The sequence below is a fragment of the Bubalus bubalis genome, chromosome 17 (assembly GCF_019923935.1).
Source record: "Bubalus bubalis isolate 160015118507 breed Murrah chromosome 17, NDDB_SH_1, whole genome shotgun sequence".
In the NCBI taxonomy this organism is placed as follows: Eukaryota; Metazoa; Chordata; class Mammalia; order Artiodactyla; family Bovidae; genus Bubalus; species Bubalus bubalis.
In genome coordinates this window covers 10,532,073-10,554,781 of record NC_059173.1, presented here as the reverse complement: position 1 = coordinate 10,554,781, position 22,709 = coordinate 10,532,073, and the positions used below count along the sequence as shown (strand labels likewise).

General features: G+C 36.6%; 1 protein-coding gene across 1 annotated transcript in view; it reads left to right on the top strand.

Annotated features, from left to right (window-relative positions):
• The window catches only part of NAA25 (N-alpha-acetyltransferase 25, NatB auxiliary subunit), a 65,617-nt gene extending 43,124 nt beyond the window's left edge, over window positions 1-22,493 (top strand). The window contains exons 16-24 of the mRNA XM_025267522.3: window positions 2,947-3,098; window positions 3,630-3,755; window positions 5,932-6,175; window positions 6,848-6,971; window positions 8,124-8,189; window positions 9,734-9,831; window positions 10,951-11,061; window positions 15,021-15,167; window positions 17,241-22,493. Coding sequence (XP_025123307.3) covers window positions 2,947-3,098; window positions 3,630-3,755; window positions 5,932-6,175; window positions 6,848-6,971; window positions 8,124-8,189; window positions 9,734-9,831; window positions 10,951-11,061; window positions 15,021-15,167; window positions 17,241-17,363 — 1,191 coding nt within the window. The 3' untranslated portion in view covers window positions 17,364-22,493. The remainder of the gene's footprint in view (window positions 1-2,946; window positions 3,099-3,629; window positions 3,756-5,931; window positions 6,176-6,847; window positions 6,972-8,123; window positions 8,190-9,733; window positions 9,832-10,950; window positions 11,062-15,020; window positions 15,168-17,240) is intronic.
• Window positions 22,494-22,709: the final 216 nt, after the last annotated feature.

The window sequence follows — 22,709 nt, the reverse complement described above, 5'->3', positions numbered from 1 at the left end:
AATTGGTCAATAAAGGCACATTATTTTATGCTAATAAAAATTAAGCTTTAATATTTTCCCCCACAAAATATATTTTACCTGAAGAAATGTTTTGAAAACAGTATACTCACACATAAAACAAAACAACCCAACCAAAAGTACTGTAACAGGGAAAGGAGATCTCCAGGAGTGATTTGAGAGAGCACGTTGTCCTCAGTGGCTTTGGTATCTTTGTTTGATATTTTGCTGATGGTCATGTGTGGCAGGAGTGACTAATTCACCTGAATGTATGAGATGCTGAAGATGATAAAAGTAAAGCATTTATGAATCTGGGACTAGAACTCTACTTGAAATTTATTTGTATTATTACTAACTAGGGGAAACAGCTGTTTAATCACATTAAAGTATATAACTGTGAGGGGGAGGAGAAGATGAGGACTAGGTCCTGGGGCTGAAAGCAAGGCACAGTACAGCAAGGCAAACGCACCTTAAACTATAGTGCCTAAGCCGAGTCCCAGAATAGGAAAATGGAGACTGTGGTGTGGACTGTTCACTTTAGGAGTTTGAAGCTAAGAAAGGTCATGGTTGTAGTGTTGTACTGTCTGTGTTAAACCTCCTGACAGTATTAGAAATACCTTTCTGGAAAGCTAAAGCTCTGTTATACATCTTTTATGCTCAGTAGTTTTTGGCATCCCCAGATGATTTTTTTGCTTGAGTGACTGATATATTTCAGTTCCAATTTGTTCTTTGAAAGAACACCTACTCCTTAAAATCCTGGAAGATCTGCTTTGTAAGGCTTTGTGCTGTGGGATTGAAAGTTCTATTTGGAAATCTACATAGGGATTTTCTTTTTGGAAAGGTCATTGTCTGCCGTCATCTTATTTGGAGTAGATTTTTATAATACAGGAATTAAGAGCTTATATTCACATATCTCCAGAAGTAACATACATGTTCATACTTTTAAAAAATTGCCTTTTAAGTATTCACAGAGATCATCATTCAGGGATTTGATGTCCATGTATTAATATTCTGCTAATTTTCACAGTGACCAGGGTTCATTTCAGGCATCCATATGGGATCCAAATAGCCTCATTGGTGCATAAATGAATAGAAATGGGTACGGACAACATTCTGTGATACTCAGAAGTCTTTAAAGTACCGTGGCTTCCAGTTTTGCCTGCAGTTCCAATAAGGCCTTGTTGCTTCAAAGCGTAGTGCTTCCTCAGTCTTTGTCCTGTTGGGAGCTGCCTGGGCCCTTTCCTAGCTCTGCAGTGATACTACACTGCGGTATTAAAGGAGGACTATCTCAAAAACAGAAGCCAGGGAACTCTGATTACGTTTAGTTAGTTAAAGGACTGCATTCCTTTTTTGTGGCCCCTTATTCTCTTGCCTTTTGTTTTTTTTTAAGTGGTATTCCATGTTCCACTCAGGAATTAAAAATTTCTTCTGCACTCGGTAAGGCTGAGTTCTTTCCTTCAATCACAGTGTATTTTGCAACTGTAATTAATAAATTTGATTGGAATCACCAAAATAAAATTTCTGTCCTGATTAGTCTCTGGATCATATGTTCCTAACCAGCTGCCTTTCCCCTCCCAGCACCCCCCCAAACTATAAGGTCCTATTGCAAGGGCTGATGTTAAACCTTGCTATGTTTTCCAAGCCAGGAGGCCATTGGATAGGCATATGTGTTTAGGGTATCCTGGCCTCTCCTTGATTGGGCGTATCACTGTCCCTTAATCAGGCTAGAAGGTACATGAGCTTTTTCAGATAGTCCTTCTTTAAACCTGCAGGATCACAAGTAATCTTTTTAATTTTCTTGTGTCCGTCCGTCTTTAATTTCTCCAGATACTGCAGGCAAACAGCTCGCCGAGGTGTCCCATGGGGGTTTAAAAGCCGCATCGAAAGCAGTTGAATTAGCGCCCGTGGCGCAATCCCGCGGCCTGAAATGAACCCTGCGAGGCTGTGTATCAGAGGGTATGTTGTTGACTATTGGCCTATTTTCCTATTGGGCAAATTACTCAGTCATAATGGAGATGGGGACAGAGCTGACTGAGGCTGTGCAAAAAGACTAGCTTTTCTGTAAAGGATCTTTGGGGCAGACATCAGCTTTGAGCTTAATACTTCCCTTAGCTTGAAAGGGTGCCCTTCTGACTTCTGATCCTGATGGCATAGGCCCATACCCATGAAGTTCTTCCCTGAGATTTCCTTCTGTTGTGCCAGAATTTCTGTTTAGTATTCTTTATCTTGCCTCTGTTCATGTTTCCTCTGTATATACGTATTAATCTAATTAAAGTACATGTGTTGAGTGTTCCCTTTATTTACCTGTTTACGGAATTTCTAGCATAGTAGTTTGGATGGACTGGTAATCTGGTTTTTGAATTTTCTGTCTTCAGAATGGATTATGACATGATTTTTTTAGGTCTTTTGTTTGGTGAATTCTATCTTGATGCAATGCATGTATGTCCTGTGTTTATTCAGAAGTAAACAAAACCAAGAGGCATCCTGTCATTTTTTTTGAAGGAGAGTACTTTTTACTTCTGATGGTAGTGGGATGGTTATATTGTACTGGTGTTTTGGTATAAAAGAAAGTATATCTTAGATGCAGAAAAATATGGAGTAACATTCCTTCCACTATGGCACTAATCAAAATTTTGACTGATGTGTATAACAAAACTTTCAGTCCTGTTGAAATGAAAGGCATAACTCCTAGGAGGAAGTCTGTGTGGTGGCAGCAGTGGCTAAGTATTATTAGTAATAATACTAGTGAAGAAGACATTTGACTCCAGTATATGATAGAAGAAAAATAACATTTTTAAAAGCTGGTATTCTGCTTGGTGACCAAAAACTTTCAAGATTAGTTTCAACATCTTAATTTTAGTTTGAGTGTTTTGTTTTGTCTTGCAAGGTTTGTCTTCATTGCCTGACATGTGAAATATTTATACCAAGGTGATGTCTTTCCTCCCCCAGACCTCAGAATATATTATTCAAGCTTACAAATATGGTGCATTTGAGAAGATCCCAGAGTTTATCGCTTTTAGGAACAGGCTGAATAATTCTCTTCATTTTGCACAAGTCCGTACTGAGCGGATGTTGTTAGACCTTCTACTTGAAGCAAATATGTAAGTATTGCATGAGAGCTAATAAGGAACTAAGGGATTAGATCAGATGCTGAGAGCCATTAATGGGCTCATGGGTGTCATTAGTGGGCTTAAGCTAAAGAAAAATGAGGTGGTGGGAGTAGGAGGGAAAAGGGAAGTAAGGAGAAAGTGCCTGTCATGGGGAGTGATAAAGTATTGTCAGCACCATCCCAGGTTCCCCACAGAAGCCAACTGGGCCATGGTCATTGTCCCTGGTCCATGTTGTGTTTACAAAGTTCCCCATATCCCACAGACATGAGATGTTGGGAATTAATGCTGATGAATTTTATTTTGGTTGGGCTTTCAGATGCCTTTCTCTAGCTGTGTAGCAGGCCAATATGATCAGTGCTTGGTTCTATTTCGTGTTATATGAGCTTTTACTTCTTAATAGTAAAGCCTTCCTTTCTTTACTCTTTCCTTTTCTTTCTTTCTAGTAAAACAAAGTCCTGGCTAGTATGTTTTCATGGCTATTTTACTATTGAATAATACTTAAATAAAATTTCTATATCCCAGATCAACCAGCTTAGCAGAAAGTATAAAGTCAATGAATCTTCGGCCAGAAGAAGATGACATTCCATGGGAAGCCTTGCGAGACAACAGAGACTTAAATGTTTTCTTTAGCTGGGATCCAAAAGACAGGTAACTGGAATTTAACCCCAAGAAATTTATTTTTAAAGAATTAGGATGATATTAATGTATGGCAAAAACCACTACAATATTGTAAAGTAATTAGCCTCCAATTTAAATAAATTAATTAAACAAAAACAGAAACAAAACCAAAAAACTAGGTACCAATATCCCCTATGAATACAGATGTAAAAACACTCAATAAAATATTAGCAAGCTGAATCCCAAACAAATAGAATTAGGATGAATTTAAGAGTTTTATATATTATATATATATATATATAATATATATACACATAATTATGTCATACAATAACATGTATATTGTAGGGATCAGAAAATACAGGTAAGCCAAAGGAAGAAAATAAACCTCACCCCTATGTTGAAATTACTGGCTAATCTTAAAGTTCCTCTTTCACACCATACATGAAAACAAGTTATAGATGGATTAAAGATTTTATGTTAAAACTTAGAAATTCTAGAAGAAAATATAAAAAATATTTTTAAAAAGTTGGGAAAGCCTTCCTCAGCATTGTATCAGATCTGGAAACAAAGGATTTGACCCCTGTAAATATTAACCTGCTATATAGAAGTAAATTTGTTAACAAGTTCTAGAGGTATCTGGTATTAGTAACTTTCTTCATATATATATTAATATCCTTCACATATACAGAGAACTCAATAAATCAATAAGAAGCAGATAACAGAAAACAAGTGGGGCAAAGGGTTTAACAGGAATTTCAAAGAAATGCACTTTATATCTATATTCGTATTTTAACCTATCAGACAAAGATTTAACCTATTGGATAAAAAAAGATTAATCTTTGTTCTCAGCAAGGTTATGGGAGAATGACTATTGTGCATTTACGTGGCAGTAAAACTTTATATAACTTTCCTATAGGGAATTTTAGTGATACATATCAAGATTGAAAAGACTGTGTACCAACTTGTGGCTCAGCTGGTAAAGAATTCACCTGCAATGTGGGAGACCTGGGTTCAATCCCTGGGTTTGATCCCTGGGTTGGGAAGATCCCCTGGAGAAGGAATAGGCTACCCACTCCAGTATTCTGGCCTGGAGAATTCCATGGACTGTATTGCAAGACACGACTGAGTGACTTTCACTTCTAGGAAAGTGGAAACTAAGAAGTTGCAGAGACATGTACATAAGGTAGTTCTGAATATGCTGTGATTCAGTGACTTGCCAGGACTCAAGGAACTCTGCATGTAGTTGTACTCACAGCTAAGGTCTTTTGTAACAAAAGGAAGAGTATGTGACAGAACCAGCAAGGGAAAGAGATTCAGGTGGTTTGTGGAGAACCCTCTGCACAGACTTCCAGTGTTCTCTCCCTCCTGTGAAGGAACACGCTGGGCATGCTCCTTTCTCGAGCAGCGAAAAATGAAGTAACATGTGTGCAGTATTTCTGTCCAGAGAAGCCCATTAACGACTTGATGCCCTAGGTTTTTATCAACTGGTTATGTAGGCACCCACTTTGTAGCATGTACCAACATTTCAGACTCCCAGAAGGAAAGTGCTGTTTACCCTAAACCACATGATTATGTAAACAGTCTAGGCACAGTGAGCCACTCTGATCATTTAGGAAATGGTTGGCACACCAGGTTCTCAGACCTCAGCCAGGGACCAACCACTGCAAGCAGGCTTTTCTAAATAAAGATAATAGTCCCAGGCTTACTATGTTAACTCTTTTTTGTACACACTGTCATAAAAAGATACAGTTTACAAAACAGTATAAACATTACTGTGAACCCATTTTATTTGTTTAAAATATATAAATATTTGTAGTTCATTTTTTGTACATCTGTATTGTAAAAGTATGAAAAGATCTATTCCAAGCATGTTAATATTATGGATTCTTAGGTTATTGGGGCCCATTTTCCTGCCATTTTAAAATATTTTTTATATTGGTGGTGTTTGAGTTTTTTATATTATGTATTTTATCATCAGAAAAACCAGTCTCACATAAGGGGAAAATACCTTGTTAGATAGGTTATCTTTCCATATTATGGGTACCAAGATGGTGACTTGGACTGTTTTGGTTTGTCCAAGATCATTCAGCTATTAAATGAAAGCTGGAATCATTCAAAGTCATCTTGACTAATGAAAGTGAACTTTAAAAGATTTAAAGTTGACATGAATAAAATGGATGGTTTGGGAATGTTTCTTTTTAAGGGATGTTTCTGAAGAACATAAGAAACTTTCCCTGGAGGAGGAGACAATGTGGTTAAGAATCCGTTCCTTAACGTTGAGGCTAATCAGTGGACTTCCAAGTCTTAACCACTCTGTTGGGCCAAAGAACTCAGAGAAGACCACTGAGAATGGAGTATCCTCCCGGATTGATATTCTCCGTTTGCTCCTTCAACAGCTGGAGGTGGCGCTGGAGACGGGAAAGCGATTTATTGAGAAGGACATTCAGGTATCATCAGTGTTTATTTACAATCAAAGCTGCAAAAATCTGTGACTGTCTTTTTGAAAATAGGAATTGGGGTTGGGCGAGTAGTAAAGTGGGGCTTCCCAGGTGGCGCTAGTGGTAAAGAACCCGCCTGCCAATGCAGGAGACACAAGAGACACAGGTTCGATCCCTGGTTCGGGAAGACCCCCTGGAAGAGGGCATGGCAACCCACTCCAGTATTCTTGCCTGGAGAATCCCATGGACAGAGGAGCCTGGTGGGCTACAGTCCATGGGGTTGCAAAGAATTGGACACAACTAAAGTGACTTAGCACTTATGCATGAGTAGTAAAGAACAGTATTTTGTCCCCGTTTATGGCATCTGCAGGAAAAAGATAAAACTTTTTCTAAACTTGGTGAATTGCAAAGGCTTCTTCAGTATCCAACTTGGATAGTGAGGAAAAGCAGAATAGTTTTTTTTTGTAATGATTAACTTTTAATACCTACCAAGAAATTAATACAGTGTTTTTGTTTTCATCATAATGATTTGGTTATTATTAGCTTGCAGATCAATGCTTTGTGACTTAATCATGGAGATAGATTTTTATCCAGTAGTTACTGTTCCTTGTTTTCTCATTTTGTATTTTATGAATTGAAATTTCAGTGGATTTAAAGAACATCACTTTTTCTTCTTTCCAGTACCCTTTCCTTGGTCCTGTACCTACCAGAATGGCTGGATTCTTTAATTCTGGCTGTTCTCAGTGTCAGACCAGCTCTTTTTATCTTGTTAGCGATATTTATGAGCTGGACATCAATGGTTTAGGTAAGTGTATACTTGCATGAGTATATTTACAGCATCTTTGTCACTGAAAACTTAGTGAATGCAACAAAATATCACCTCACATATTTGGAAAAGTTTGGCAGAGATGGAAGCAGGAAGCTGTTCTGGAATGTCTGGTTTGATATACAAGAAAATCCATTAACAGTTTACAAGAAAATCGATTAACAGTTTACAAGTAATGTTCTAGAAATTTAAGTCTGTTTCATATTTTATTTTCTCTACCCCTCCTTTCTCCCCTCCCCCACTCTCCCTGGTTAGGCACCTCTAAATACCAGTCAGTCCCTTTTCTTCCTTTTTAAGTCCGTTCCATATTTAAAATCATATGTCCAAAAGTTGAAGAAATCCTTGGTTTGTTGAAATATCGTTGGATTTCAAATTGAATTCTTTTAATTCACTCATTTATTTAGAATTTTTTTAAAAATTCAAAGTATCATTGATTTATAATGTTATGTTAATTTCTGGTGTACAGCAAAGTGATTCAGTTATATCTGTATATATTTTCATATTCTTTTCTATTAGGGTTTATGATAAGATATTGAATATAGTTGCCTGTGCTATACAGTCAGACCTTGTCATTTATCCATTTTATAAACAGTACTTTGTATATCTGCTAATCCCAAACTCCTAATTTATCCCTCCTCCACTCCCTTTCCTCTTTGATAATCATTAGTTTTCAATGTCTGTGAGTCTATTTCTGTTTTATAAATAGGTTCATTTGTATCAGATTGAATTTTTTACTTAAAAATGAAGGCCTAAACTTTGTAGAGAAGACATTTTTTTTCCCTAATCTGTCAACCCAGTGAGAATCACAAATGCCTTATAGATCATGTATTTTTCTTTCTGTTTTATTTTTCCCACATCATAAGGTTTGTTGATTCCGTCATTGAGTGTATACATAAATTTTTAGTCCTCCTAGAGAATTTTAGTAGTGCTTTTGGCGGAAAGGTGATTAATACCTTTCTTTTCCTTTTCTCCTTCCTTTTCCTGTCCTTCATCTTTCTCTCAGTAATGGAATTTAGGTGCCTCTGGGTCTTAAAAGAAAATGTCCTTGCCTATGCTTTCAGGTGTTGGTTTTGTTTCTTTATCTTATTTTAAAAAATCAATTGAAAGTTTTTCATTGTTTGTCAATTGTAGAGGATACAGTGGAGATCCAGGAGCGAGTAGAGAATAGCCTTAAGTCTTTACTAGAACAATTAAAAGGTAAGTGTTCTAACTGTGGATTCCCATATCGTATCTGATTGTCTGATAGCAGCTCATTTTTTAATAGTAACTTGCAAGAGATTTTGAAAAATAATAATGTACACTTTTGGTATTTTTAAAGACTTGTTTCTTTTTCTTTCGTGTTCTAGTGGTTAAGACTACATGCTTTCAATGCAGGGGATGTGGGTTCAGTCTCTGGTTGGGGAACCAAGATCCCACATATGCATGGTATGGTCCCAAACAAAAAAAAAACTAAAAAGTTTTGTTTACAAAAATAGTAGACACTTTTTGTAAAACAGTACAGTACACAAATGGGTGTGGTCTTTTCCCCTTTACCAGTCACATTCCCACCAAGGTAAGTAGGTGCTGTTGACATTCTGCAGTCTGTATTTCTAGAAATGTGCACAGTCATACATATGCATATGGAAATACATAGTAGTGATTTAAAAAAATATATATATAGGGAAAGATATAATGCATGCTTTTCTGGCTTTATTTTTTGTTATCCTGGACTTCTTACTATGTAAGTTATATCCACACCCCATTTGTTTTAAGAGCTGCATAATATTCCATAATATTGTATCCATGTACTGGTTTTATATATATACCCTGAGTACATAATATATTATGTGTAACAATGCTGAAATAAATATCTTGGGACATAATTGTTTGGGTACTTATTTGAGTATTTTCTTGGGGTTAAATTCCTAGCAATGAAATTGGTAAAGAACATAGGGCTTCCCAGGTGGCTCAGTGGTAAAGAATCCACCTGCAGTGCAGGCAGGAGACGTGGATTCAATCCTTGGGTCCGGAAGACCTGGTGGAGAAGGAAATGGCAACCCACTCCAGTAGCCTGGAAAATCGCATGAACAGAGGAGGCTGGGGGGCTACACCCCATGGGGTTGCAAAGAGTCGGACACAGCTGAGCAACTGAGCACATACATATGTGTTTCTTTTAACTCTCTTAAATACTTTAAAAAAGTATTATTTCATTATAGCTGATTTACAGCACTGTGTTAGTTTCATGTGTACAGCTTGAGATTGTTTTCCATTATAGGTTATTGTGCATTTTAAATCTATACGGGCCTTTCTTTTTCAGAGTCTAAATGGTTTTTTATTTTGTTGCTCAAATGAAGCTGAAAATTAAAAGATGATCAAGATTATGAGAGTAAAACCTGAAATTTGTTATGAAGGTGCATTTCTACTGTACTCATTAGTCTTTCAGTCTATAATGACACAAATTCTTTAAATCCCCCACTTGAATTCTTATTTTTATGTGAGTGCCCTATCTATGGAAAGACGTGGGTGGTATTTAGACCCTAGAGTATAATTTATAAGTCTGCCTTTTATCTTTTGAAGACAGTAGAGCTGTAGTCATGTGACTTTTTAAAGAGCTTAAAATAGATATTCTTTAGTGTTTGGTTCATTGGGGAGGGGGCGCTTTCTGTATTAAGTTTTTATATCTGCTTATTCTTGACTAGATTGTACAAAATAACACTGAAACAAAAGCTGAATAAAACCATAAAATATTTTTCCTTTTTCAGATGTCTTCAGTAAATGTAAAGGTGACCTCTTAGAAGTTAAAGATGGTAACTTGAAAACACATCCTACTCTTTTAGAAAATCTAGTCTTCTTGGTTGAGGTATGTTTTTGTTTTCATCCTAAAAAAACTCAGTGTCCCTTGATTGTGTGGAGGATTAATTTTCAAAAATGAACAGGTAATAGGCACCTTATACCTATAATTTAACCCATCATCCCCACTTTTTGTTAATTGAAAAGCAATTTCAATTTTCTGAACTAAATCTTTCCAAGAATATCAGGAGAATTTTAATTCATACTGCTAGGGTAAAGCTCTGAAATTTGCTCTACAAATCTCTAGAGAGTCCTCAGATTCACTCTAAATCTAGCTCTGTTCTGTTCATCCTCTTTTTTGACTCAACTATTATGTAGTTTAAGTTAATTCTTGTTAAATTTTTAATTTGCTTTTTACATTTGTTGCTGCTCTTCACTAGTTGCTGAGATTCTGCATTATGAAGGAGAATCCAGGAGCTGATGTAGCAAAACTCTTTTAGCCAGAGAGAAAAGAGGAGGACCACAAACACTCATAGTCCATTATCTTTTTTCCTTTTGTCACATGTTTAATTACTTTCTTTTCCTATTAGTCTGTAAGCTTCCTAAGGACTGTGTTCTCTATTTTGGTGACTGTCACATTTCAAGTGTATAAGAGATAATGAGTGAATGAGAAATAATTGTATACACATATATATATATGTACATGAATATACTATAAACTCCTAACTTAATACAAAGGAGAATAGGTATTGACCAACTGGGGGAGAATTCTTCGTACATAAGTTAAGGTTTGCACATGAGGCAGTGTCTTACCTGGATAGAGAAGTGGGCACGGAGAGGCATATTGTATGGAACCTTTGGATTCCATGCCTAAATTTGGACTTTTCAGTGAAAAGGATGTTAATAGATCCCTATTTCCTGCAAGGAGGTGAAAGAATATTGGACTGAGTAGAGGATTAGTTTAGAGCTGGGAGAGTGAGGAGAAAGAGTAAAGGCAGTATTCTGAGGAGGAGATGAAGAAGACGTGGATCAATGTGACCGTAGAATTAGAGTGGAGAGTTATAAGAGAAATTGAAGGGATTTACAAAGAAGAGTTGTTTGCATAGAATTGGTTTAGTCCATAGTCTTTGTTCCTGAGGTATCCTGAGTGTAATCCTTATTGATGAATTTGCAATTTTTCTTCTTTCAGACTATTTCTATTATCCTTTGGGTGTCCAGTTACTGTGAGAGTGTCCTGCGACCATACAAATTAAATTTACAGAAAAAGAAGAAGAAGAAAAAAGAAACTAGTATCATCATGGTAATAACAGAGAAAATACAAGTAACAATCTGGCTGCATGCTGCTTTTTTTTTTTCACTCTTTTCCTGCATTTTGTAAAGGATCTTAGGATCTTATATGTGTTCATTTTCTCTCCCCAGCTTAAAAAAAAAATTATACAGAAAAACTGAAAGACGACTATAATGACACCCAAACATCCATACCTAGATTCACCACTTATTAATGGTTGTCACATTTCTCTCTCGCCCTTTCTCATTCTCTAACATCCCCCACCCCCATTTGTTGAACCATTTGAAAGTATAGACTTTGTAATATTTAACACACCAGGGTAAAAGAAAGGCAGTCTCCTACAAAACCACGGTACTCAAGACATTTTCACACCCAAGATATTTAGTATTGATATAATATGTTCACATTAACCTTTCCCCTGTTATCTCAGTTATGACCTTTATAGTCTTTTTCAAAATCCTAGAATTTTACTAAGGATCTGACACAGCTTTTAGTTGTCATTTCTTTGTACTCTTCTTTCATTGAAAGTACTTCCTTAGCTTTTAATTTTTGTCTTTGTCTTTGAAGAGTCTAGCTAGATTTTTGGTAGAATATACCACAATCTGGATTTGGTTGTTTCATTAGATTTAGATGCTGTGTCCTTTTTAGCAGTTAAATCAGGAGGCACTAATGTTATGTCCCATTATTGATAATTTCAGATTTATAAGTGTGTCTTTCCTCTCTGTGTAATTAATCTGTGAATTGAGACTGTGAGTATCCTGTTCCCTAGAGCTTTTCACCCACTACTTTTAACATTCATTATTAGTCTGACTTGCATGAATCATTTATTACTTTGATGGTTCCACAATGGTAATTTTTATAAATGCTACTAATCATTAATCATTTATTATCTGGCATTCTGTAAAACAGAGTTGTATATTTTTAATACCAACTATTTTAGTATCACTGTGTACTCATTCTTTTTTAAATTTACCTTATAATCCATTGTCATCATTTTCTTTGGGATGCCCAAATTTGGCTACTGGGAGCCACTTTAGGCTGGTTCCTGTCCTTGAACATGTCCTCATTGGTTTTTGAGCCCTTACTTTCCGAAACCACAAAATGTTCTAAGTACTTGGTACTCACCCATTGAACTGAAAGCATACATTTTTTCCATTGAGCCCTAGTTCCTTTATGGGGAATGGCTATTCAGAATACTAGGATCTAGTTGTTAGATGCACTAATTGCTATTGGGCTTTTATTGCTTCTAGTTAATGTCAGTGAAGAGAGACAGGAAATTTATTTAGATACATACACACATAGTTTTAAATAATTCTTACAGATAACCTCCAGCTATAGTCCAATATCATAGTCCTCTTCCTTCCATTCCTTATTTCATTCAATATTTGTAGCTTTCTTTTCAGAGTGAGAACAATGGTTCCCAACAGGATCAATATTTTATTCATTTGCTGTTTTACAGTAAACACTGTAAATAGTTTTAGAAATAGTACATTGGTTCCATTACCAGTTCCAAACCCACTGAAGTTCAAATTTTTGCAGTTCTTTTTTGTCCTTAGAATATGTTCAATGAATGTAGTAGTTGAGGTACTCTATAAAAGCACTGGAGTTTAAAACTCGGATTATATTATTAATGTGATGTAGATAAGATTCATCTATTTCTGTTTGTATTCAACTTTGGAGTTTCCTCCCATCTTAATTGGTTAACTTTTGAATCTGTGAAACATTAACATAATTTGTATTCTTTTCAGGATTTATTCTGCAATGACATGCTATTTCATTAATGGGAGATTTTTGTTCATTGTAGCAATATAGTAGCCATTGTCATTTGAAAATTTTGATGGTTTTATTAGTAATATTAATTTCCTGCACAATTCAGTAACAGTTCAGGAATTCTGTAGATTTGACACTTGTCCTGGGTATTACCATTTATTCACTTCTCTCCTTCATTGTTCAAGATAATTTTAACAGATCATGAGTGCAGTGTTTGAAAGTATAGACCAGAGTTGCTCTGTTACTTTCTTTTCTGCAGAAAACCCCTACAGTCCTAGTACTTGTCAAAATAGCTTTTGGTATTTGGATTTTGTGTGTTTTTGTAGATATTGCTTTTCTAATTTCCAAAAATGAGAATAGCCTTCTTTTTTCTGATTGTCAAAGTAACCTAAAGATGAATAAAGAGAAGATCACCCATTTTCCCACTAAACAGTGATAGCCACTACATACAAGCCAGAAATATAGAAACTTTCTATAGAACTTTCTATCAAAAGCCCTGAACTTGGCTGTTTGTTTTGTTTTCACTTACTAAGGTATCTTGGACATCTTTTTATTTCAGCAAATACAGATGTATCTTATTACTGTAAATGATTATGTGCCATCCTGTTTGAATCATATACCATAACTTATTCCCAATGTTGGCTGTTTAGCTGGTTCTAATTTTCTTCTATTGTTTTATTTTTTTTTTAATTATTTTTGGTTGCACTGGCTCTTCCTTGCTGTGCTCCAGCTTTTAGTTGCAGCAAGCAGGGGCTGCTCTTCACTGCGGTGCACAGCCTTCTCATTGCAATAGCTTCTCTTGTTGTGGAGCACAGGCTCTAGGCATAAGGACTTCAGTCATTGGGGCTTGCCGGCTTAGTTGCTCCGTGGCATGTGGAATCTTCCCGGATCAGGGATTGAACCCTTGTCCCCTGCATTGGTAGGTGGCTTCCTATCCACTGTACCACCAGGGAAGTCCTAATTTTCTCTTAATATTACAAATAGTACTGCTATTAAAATATGGACAAATATACAAGATGAATTTATAATATGATTTCCTTAGGCTATCTCTTAGATCTGAAATTACTACGTATACAGGTTTCCCCTGCTACCAAGAAGTTTAGCATTCCTTTGAAACCTTTCATAAGCCCAAGTGGCATAAAGGGAAGAAGCAATTACCTTAAGACACGTCTTGCTAATGGGCTACAAGGAATAAATTGAGATAAAGCACAGATGCTTCCAGACACAGTTCAGAGCTGTGGTGGCTTGATGCTGAGTGTAGTTCCAGTGCCACTCTTGTTGCTCAGGGTGTGTGGTGCTTCTGTAACAGCTTGCTGCAAATGCTTTTCACCTTTTTCCTATAAAAGTGAAAATCCTCTTTGGATTTCTTTTGGTTAGCAAAAACAGGTACTAATGTAGGTCTTTCATAAAAGCTAAGTGGCATGAAGTGAACTTTCAACAAGCCAGAGATACCTGTTCTTCTGTTTTTACATTCTCCAATGGTGTGGTGTATCTTTACCCATTCGATAGGCAAACATTGGTACTCCTGCCCCCCTCCAGTTGGTGTTGAAAGAATTCTGTTGATGCTGCTCCTTCAAAGAAAACTTCTTGAGTGAAAAGCTAGCTTTACTAGTTGATTGGCTGGGTTTCTTGTGTTTATCTGTTTTTTTTTAATTGTACCATTGCCGGGATTTTTTGTTTTCTTTTTTCCTTTTTTAAAGATTTATTTATTTACGGCCGCACTGGGTCTTCACTGCTATGCATGGGCTTTCTCTAGTAGCAGTGAGCAGGGACCACTCTAGCAGCAGTACCTGGGCTTCTCATTGCCAGCAGCTTCTCTCGTTGCAGAGTGTGAGCCCTGGGGCGTGTGGGCTGGCAGTTGTGCCCTGCGGGCCCTAGAGCACAGGCTCAGTGGCTGTGGTCCATGGGCCCAGTTGCTCTTTGGCATGTGGAATCTTCCTGGACCAGGGATTGAACCCTTGTCCCCTGCATTGGCATGTGGATTCTTACTGTACCACCAGGGAAGCCCTGCTGGGATATCTTTGATATATTTTCTCTTTCTGTCTTTGGCCAAGTTTTTCCTATTGTGATGGTACTATTTTTTCCATTGATATGTTTTGAGCTATTGACTCTTAACATAATTATGTGATATAAGGACTGAAGAAATATGTCTGATAATCTTTCAACTTCTTAAAAATCTTTTTTTTTTTTTTTTTTTTTAGCCACCTGTTTTTACCAGTTTTCAAGACTATGTTACTGGGCTTCAGACTTTAATTTCCAATGTTGTGGATCATATTAAAGGACTTGAAACACATCTAATTGCACTTAAACTTGAAGAACTTATTTTAGAAGACACTTCCCTCTCACTGGTAAGAGACTGTAGTTGATCAGCAGTAAGTTACATAGAGACAGTCGAGCGTTCTCACTTCTCTCACAGGGACGAGTTAGTTTTCAGTTCACCATTCTCTCCTTGTAGGACTTGAGATTAGAGGGTCCCTGGCACTAGTTTTTTTTTGTGGTGGTGGTGGGGTCTTCTTCCCCGTCATTCCCTCATCACCCACTCCTCCCTTTTATACATTTTTGGGGGTGCTGTTTTACTGTGAAAACTATTCATGGATTGTTGAGGAGTGGAATTATTATTGTCCCTATTTTGAGCACCAGAGGAAACCAAACATACTTTTGAGAAATCCAGGGACAATCTCCTTGACTGAGAACTTGCCTGCTGCTGGATTGGTTGGTTTCTTTGCCAGCCCAGCAGTCATCACATAAAAAAGGAAAGATGCTGAACATCAGAAATAATTATGTCAGTATTAGTTAGGCCAGAGCAAGTCAGCCAATAAGGAAGTACGGAATCAAAGGTACCAGTCATTAGTTTTCTCCTGATCATTGTTTTTAGGCTGGTTTCTTAAAATTCTGCAAGGAAAATCCCAGTAAGTCACTTTTTAAAATGTAGGTTCTTTTTAAAAAACAAATTTAATAGAACAAACAAATGGTGTCAGGCGAGTTAACATGCACCACCCTGGAGTAGGTTTAGGATTTTGGAAGGTGCCAGAAGGGCAGTTGTGGAGCCACCTGTTTCTAGCTCGTTGTTGCAGTGATGGAACTCTGATCTTAAGGAAATGATTTTCTTGAGTAGTTTGTCTAACGTGAGCCTCTGCTGATGACTGAGCTCCCCCAGTAATACGAGGCAGCCACCATCCCAGCCCAAGACCTCCACCTAGACCCTCGGAGGGAAGGGAATGAATGGAATCTTGCTTGGCACACCAGCTTTAAAAGATTGTAAGCCCCTCTTTTGTAAAAATGTCAACGTATTAGAGCTTTGAACAAACTGCTTACTGTGGGAAAGGGCTCAGAGCATTTAACATTTCCAAAGATTGATTAAAGGAATCAGACAACTGATGCCTAGAAGTTTGGGTTTAGCCAGTTAAGCTGTATATTCAACTGTTTTCCTATATACTTTAGAATGAATATAGACTATATAGAATGAATATAAGTCATTAGAGGTACTAATTGAGGGATTATTAATTTTTAGTATTTTTGTTTTCCTCTTTTTAAGCCTTACATTATTTCAAAAAGTAAAATCTGTACATGGTAAAAAAAAAAAAAAATTCGACGAGGAAAGAAAGAATATGTAGTACTGAATAAAATAGATTTGTGTACATACCTTTTAATGCACGTTTGGGTAATAAAGTGTGCTTATCTGGTTTCTTTTGGGCTTTAAAATACTGCCAAATTCACATAAAGCTAAACAGTTTTCAGCCAACCTTCTTTCCATATTTAAACACTCCACCCATCCCCTTTATTTTTTGTGCTCTCTACCACAGGTCAAATGAGCAGCAAATATTTAACTCACATATTTGAGCAGCCTTAGGAAAACTTTGGTCTTTTTAGTTGTTTGGCCTCTGGAATCTGTGGACTTTATTAAAATGGAGGGAGGTGTGTCAGTATTATAACTAGAAAAGATGATACTGGTAAATATGATGCCTTTAAAAAGTGGCTGTGATAATGTCTAAATTAATAATAAATTTCTGCTTTTTTCCTGTTTCCTGATGACTCTAATAGTAAGAAATCTCAGTTTTTCTACTTTGTATAGCTCATCAGAAAATAGTAGTGACTTTATGGCCCAAGTACTTAGTAATAATTTTTCTAACTTTTTTCCTTGATCAGAAATCTCAATTTTCTGACTTGATATAATTTATAACTAAGATTACTTGAAAGAATAGTAATGCTAAAGCAACAGGGTCTTAGTAAAAAGTCACATGGAGAAATAGACATCTGTGATGAGTTTAGCCATCTTTGCATTTAATGAAATTGAAAATGACCCACTCCATTGTGATGGAGCTTCTGATGGAGTTAAGTGGTAATTTTAACTTAAATGTGAAAAACTATAATCTGGGGGAATGCTTTCTGAGCAAGTCCACTCATTCTTATTTCCTTTGTAGGAAGAGAGAAAATTTTCAAAGACTGTACAAGGGAAAGTGCAGAGCAGTTATCTGCACTCACTTCTGGAAATTGGGGAGCTGCTGAAAAAAAGACTTGAGACCACAAAGAAACTAAAAATTTAAAAGTTAGTGTGAACCACAGGCACTGATGATTCTACAAGAGAAAATGACATCATATTTCCAGGCAAAAACTACATCTGGTTGACCATCATTTTAAATCCAGAACTTCCTCATAAAATGCATGAAGGACTTTGATTGTGAATTAATTTTTTAGGTATTAAATGTATACAACTGATTAAATTATTGTATATAATTCAGAAGCAGGACCCTTGTCTGGGTTTGACCACTTTTTATACATGTTCATATGCATATGGCAGCCACAAGAGAACCCCACTTTTCTTCTTCCCTTCTATCACCAGAAACATCTGGTGGTTGGTGGTGGTGGTTGGGGGTGTCCTATAAAAGCAGCAATAGAAACTAAGCATAAAGCATTGAACTCAGAGCAGCTGAATGGCCCTACCATTATAGCAGTGGGTGTTTTGGTCTGGTCCTTGAGCCTTAGGAAGCAGGAAGCCAGTAGAGGGGGACCATGATTGGGAGCAGGCCCTCTTTCCAGCTGCTTAGCTCTCGCAAAACCCAAGGTAGGTACTCAAAGGGCTTCCAATTAAATTTGGCCTAAGCACCTGCCACTGAAGGGCATCACTCAGATGATCACAGGCCCTCATTTTTTGGCTTAATAACGCCAGTGGCCAAGATATCCCCATCCTGGCTCCTGCGAGAGTTAAATCAGAGACAGGCTTCTGTTAACTTACAGCTGTTTGGAGGGGAAAGTAGTACAGACCACTTATAAGCCTGCTGAGGACTAGCTTGCTATCTTTTGTCTGTTTGGGAAAGACAGGAATCACTGTTTTAAAGAAGAGAGGTGTACATAATTTATGCAGGCAAGTCTAATACCAGTGTCATTGATTTTGTGAGATATATATATATGTATATGCTTTTACATATATACGTATATTTTCAGGCATATATACATATATGTGTATATATGCTTGAAAGTAAAGATTTAATATTTAGTGTTTTTTAAGTGGGGGGTTTGGGAAGGAAGAAAGGAAAGAATGTATATTAATATGGATTTAATCTAGGTTTTAAGTTTTAGGCTGGCAAAAGAAACATTACCAGTTGGGTTTGAGATTGCATTTACTTTTTTCAAACTTGAGAGCTATACCAGGATGGTGTTTAACCTTGTTCACCTGGAGCTCCCCAAGACTGTAGCTTCAGTGGTTGGTCTGACAGAAAAGGTAAACATTGCTCTTGAAAATGTTACACATTTTATACAATTGCTTTGGTAATTTTTTTGTGTTGGAATCTGTGCTTTAGTCTTTGGTCTTTGTTATCCAAATAACATTAAAGTTAGTAATTCTGAAAAAGCAAAGAAATGAATTTGATGAGGAAATTCAAGTATCTAATGGAGGATTGGTCTTGAAGGCCTTCCAAGTCCTCTCCAACTCACTTCTCCAGTGAAATGTGGTACTTTTTTCTTTTAAAAGCAACCAGAAAAAGAGCTTGGAAAATCTGTTTATGCAAAGCAATTGCATTTTGTTTCCATCATTTCGACTTTAGATTCACAATTTGATAGGGTGATAAGTGTCTCAACTTGCAAGGAAACTGTTTTGAAAATTACCAAATTACCTTTTCAAAATAAGACTTGTTGGAAATCTTAGTCCATCCAGTAATTTCAAAAAACTAGTTTTGTTGTTAATTGGTAGCCACAACTGTCATACCCCATCCCAAAAGGAAAGAACTGCTTTGAACAAGATGAATTAAAAATTGATTGATTCCAAATCTAATTTAATAACATAACATTTCATGAAACTATGGCCTATTTAGATGGAACTTTGTGGATGGGGGGTGGGGCTCTGTGTGTACGGCATGTGTTCTTGAAATGATGTTTCTCTGAATATCCAAAAATACTGTACATAGAAGTAGAAATGCTCTTCGAAACAAGTCTATCAGCTGACCATGATCATTCTAGAATGTGTGTGCTCAGTGAGCTGGCCTTGGTCCTCAGGGACAGTGTGTGACTCAGTGGTCTGCCTAGCTGTTCTCTTTCCTAGGGGCGTCTGGGTCCTCTACTGGTTTCAGTGACAAATAATGTTACATTGGGGTTATGCTTGTTACTTACTGATTTCCCCACTAAATGTAGCATTTCAATTAGATCCAACCTCTTACATTTTGAGAGAATTGTAAAAAGAATGAAATTATGCAGAAATGGCCAATATCTTTTATTGATCTGTTCTTTTGGAAACTGTCATGCACTATAAATTGTGTACAGTTAAAAAAAAAAAAATATATATATATATATATTCTTACATGAGTAAAAAGCACCCTCTCCAGCAATTGTATGTCATTGGTATTTGAAGAGAATTCCCAAATAACTCATTGCTGCTGCTGCTGTTTTTACTTTGTTTGGGTTTTTTGTTTTTATTTTGTGTGGAAAATTGATATTTAAAAAAAAAAGGAAAGGAGAAAAAAAAAAGACTACTGTTTACAGACTGAAAAATTACTGCTTTTTATACTACTGAGATCCTAAGTTAAGACTCTCCAAAGCAAACATTTGGTTTAAATCATATATCTGATGTGGATAAAAGGTAGAGAAATTTTTAGTGTTCTCCACATAATGGAAAATGTACAAATGCCTAGTTGTGTTGCCCATCAATTTTGTATATTTTCATAATTTTAATTGTTCAAAATTGCATTATATTTTGCAGTCACTATGTTCAATCTGGATTTGTCTTTCATTTTAACTTTTAATATAAAAAGGGGTTTCAATGTATCTACAGCCTTGTTATTGAAACTCTACTTTTTTGCTCTGATTTATTAACATGGGAAGCATATATTCTTCCTTCTTCAGAATTAAGTGAAGCATAGCAGATCTACTTTAAACTGGATGGGTTGATTTATATAAAACACTTTCAATTTGGCACTTTTGCCTGGTTCATTTTTGTTCGTGTTCTTAGAAGCCACAACTTTTTAAATGGTGTAATTCATTTCAATTTTGTATTGTTATATTCCTCAGAAAAAATGATAATACTTGTGAATTTAAAATTACTCCAAGGCCACACTGGTCCTTTTAATAGCACCTTGCGCTTTAGTATTCATTCATTCGATTTATACATGTATTGGGCATTTATTTACTGTGTGCCAGATTCCATGTTAGGCTCTGCTGATACAATCGTAAATGAGACTGTGTATCCTAGTTAGTGGCTGAAGTGGGGGAAGAGACAATAAAGGTAAATATTAGTTTGTAATTAATTCCTGACTAATAAAATATAAGTCAGGGTATATGACAGGCGGGGTCACCAGAGGACCTCTCAGGTGGTGCCATCTGACCTGAATGATGAAGAGTCAGCCTTGGAAAAGGCATGTTCCAGGATTGGGAAAAATGGCTCAAGTGCCTGGGACTTAAAGGAGTGGAAGAGGGGTACAGATCGAGATAGAAGGTGGAGTGGGGATTAGAGCAATCAGGAAATTGTAGCCTGGGGAAGGAATGAGATTTCTAAATTTAGTGGGAAGTTACTGGAGGATTTCAGGCAGGCTGATGACATGGTTTTTTTTATCCAAGAGTGTATGAACCTACAGGCTGAGATCAAACGTTTATTCATACATGCAACACAGTGGGAAGAGCTGTTTTTCTTCCTAGTTTCCTTTCTGTCCTGTGATATTAAATGCCCTTAATTGAGCCCTGGAAAAGTCAGTTTTTGCTTCTTCAGTTATGAATTAATGCCACCTCAACATTTCTTTTTTTCCCCTTTAACAAAAAAATGGGCACTTGGCTGTTTCTCACTGCCATTTTTGAGTTCCTCAAAAGGTAGACTCAGGTTTATATTTTTTTCATGTTCCCTGTTTTTGAGATGCTGTCACTGCCTCGATGCAGACATGTTATTTCATAGTAACAAGCGGAGGGTAAGCAACCATGAGCCAAATGCTTATAAAAATTATTTGTGGAGTACCTGTGTTTATGCTTGAGCGTACAGGTTTTTTGCAACCTCAGCTTCCACATACCTAGTAAAAGTGGGTCCCAGATAATGTACTGTTTACGGGTGAGAAAAGCAGTTATTGCAGATAAGGCTACTAAGGCCAGGCAGTAAGGTAAGGGATGGGTAAGATTCAAACTCTTAAGCATTGATGAAATGAGCTAAAAATCAGTGTCCCCCCACCTCACATTCTTCATCTTGATTCTATCTTAGAAGTTCTCTATTGAAGAACCATTCTTTCTTAAAGCAATTCTAATGCCTCGTGTGTGTGTGTATACCACCAATTACCAAGGACTATTAGTAAAATTACCCTTGGCACTATTTGAGATAACTTGCAGGTTCTTTAGAACAGGACTCATGAAAAAAAAAAAAAAAAAGAACAGGACTCATGTTGGCTCCAGGGGCTCATTGTGCTTCAGTTTATCTGGAAATTCCCTTAAAAATTATGTAGCATTTGATTGTAGGAAGCCATAGCCTTTATTACAGTCTAGTTAGTAGCATCTGAGCTACAGAATATTAGTAATTATATGCTAAGAAGTAGAGGGAAGGAATCCATTGGACGTGTTAGGGAAGATTTTTGTGTGGCATATACAAATCACTGCAGATTCTAAATGAGAAACACGGCCTACCTTTAATGAAAAATATTTATGCAAAGAGTCTTTGATGTATGACAATCCAGTCCTATCCAACAGCCCACATTTCTTCAACTCAAGACCCTAGGCTTATAATGATAGAAGGCATGGACCCATCCAATGAAATGCCCTTGGGTGGGTTGCCACTTTTCTATCTTTCCCCTTACAATTGAGAAATGGGACCACGTTCGAGGACTGAATTTAGTTTTAGAGTCCTTTCTCTACCTGTCATTTGTCTTACTCTAATTTCTATAATACAACGAATACTTCATTCTTTGGAAATGACTGTTTTAAGGTAGATGAGAAAAAACTAGAACAGCTCAACAAGTTTACCAGTGAGAAGCATGGAAAAAGATCTTCCAGATTTTTCAGTTAGAACTGAAATAATGAGTAGGGGATATACTGAAATTACTGGGCCTAATATATAAATAGTTATTCTTTTGCCAAATATTGAGAGTATCCGTGCTGGCTATGGGCAGGTGTTTAGGCTTAAACATTTTTTATCTAGTTGGTTTGAATTGTTAGCCTAAGCTGTGGGATTTTTTTTGTTGTTGTTCCATCCAATTAAACACATGAGTTTTGCTATATTTTTTGTTTCCAGTGATTTTAAATACCCAATCTGGCTGAAATGGAGGAACAAAGAATTGAAAGTTTTACTTGCCAACACTGCTCAACTTAAATTTCTTTGTGTGGGTACAGTTAGACATTTTATAAGCTGCAATTTTATATTTTCAAATAGTTAAGTATGGAAGTGTGAATGTTACCATGAAGCTTACTTATTGCGATAATTGCTCATCACTCCT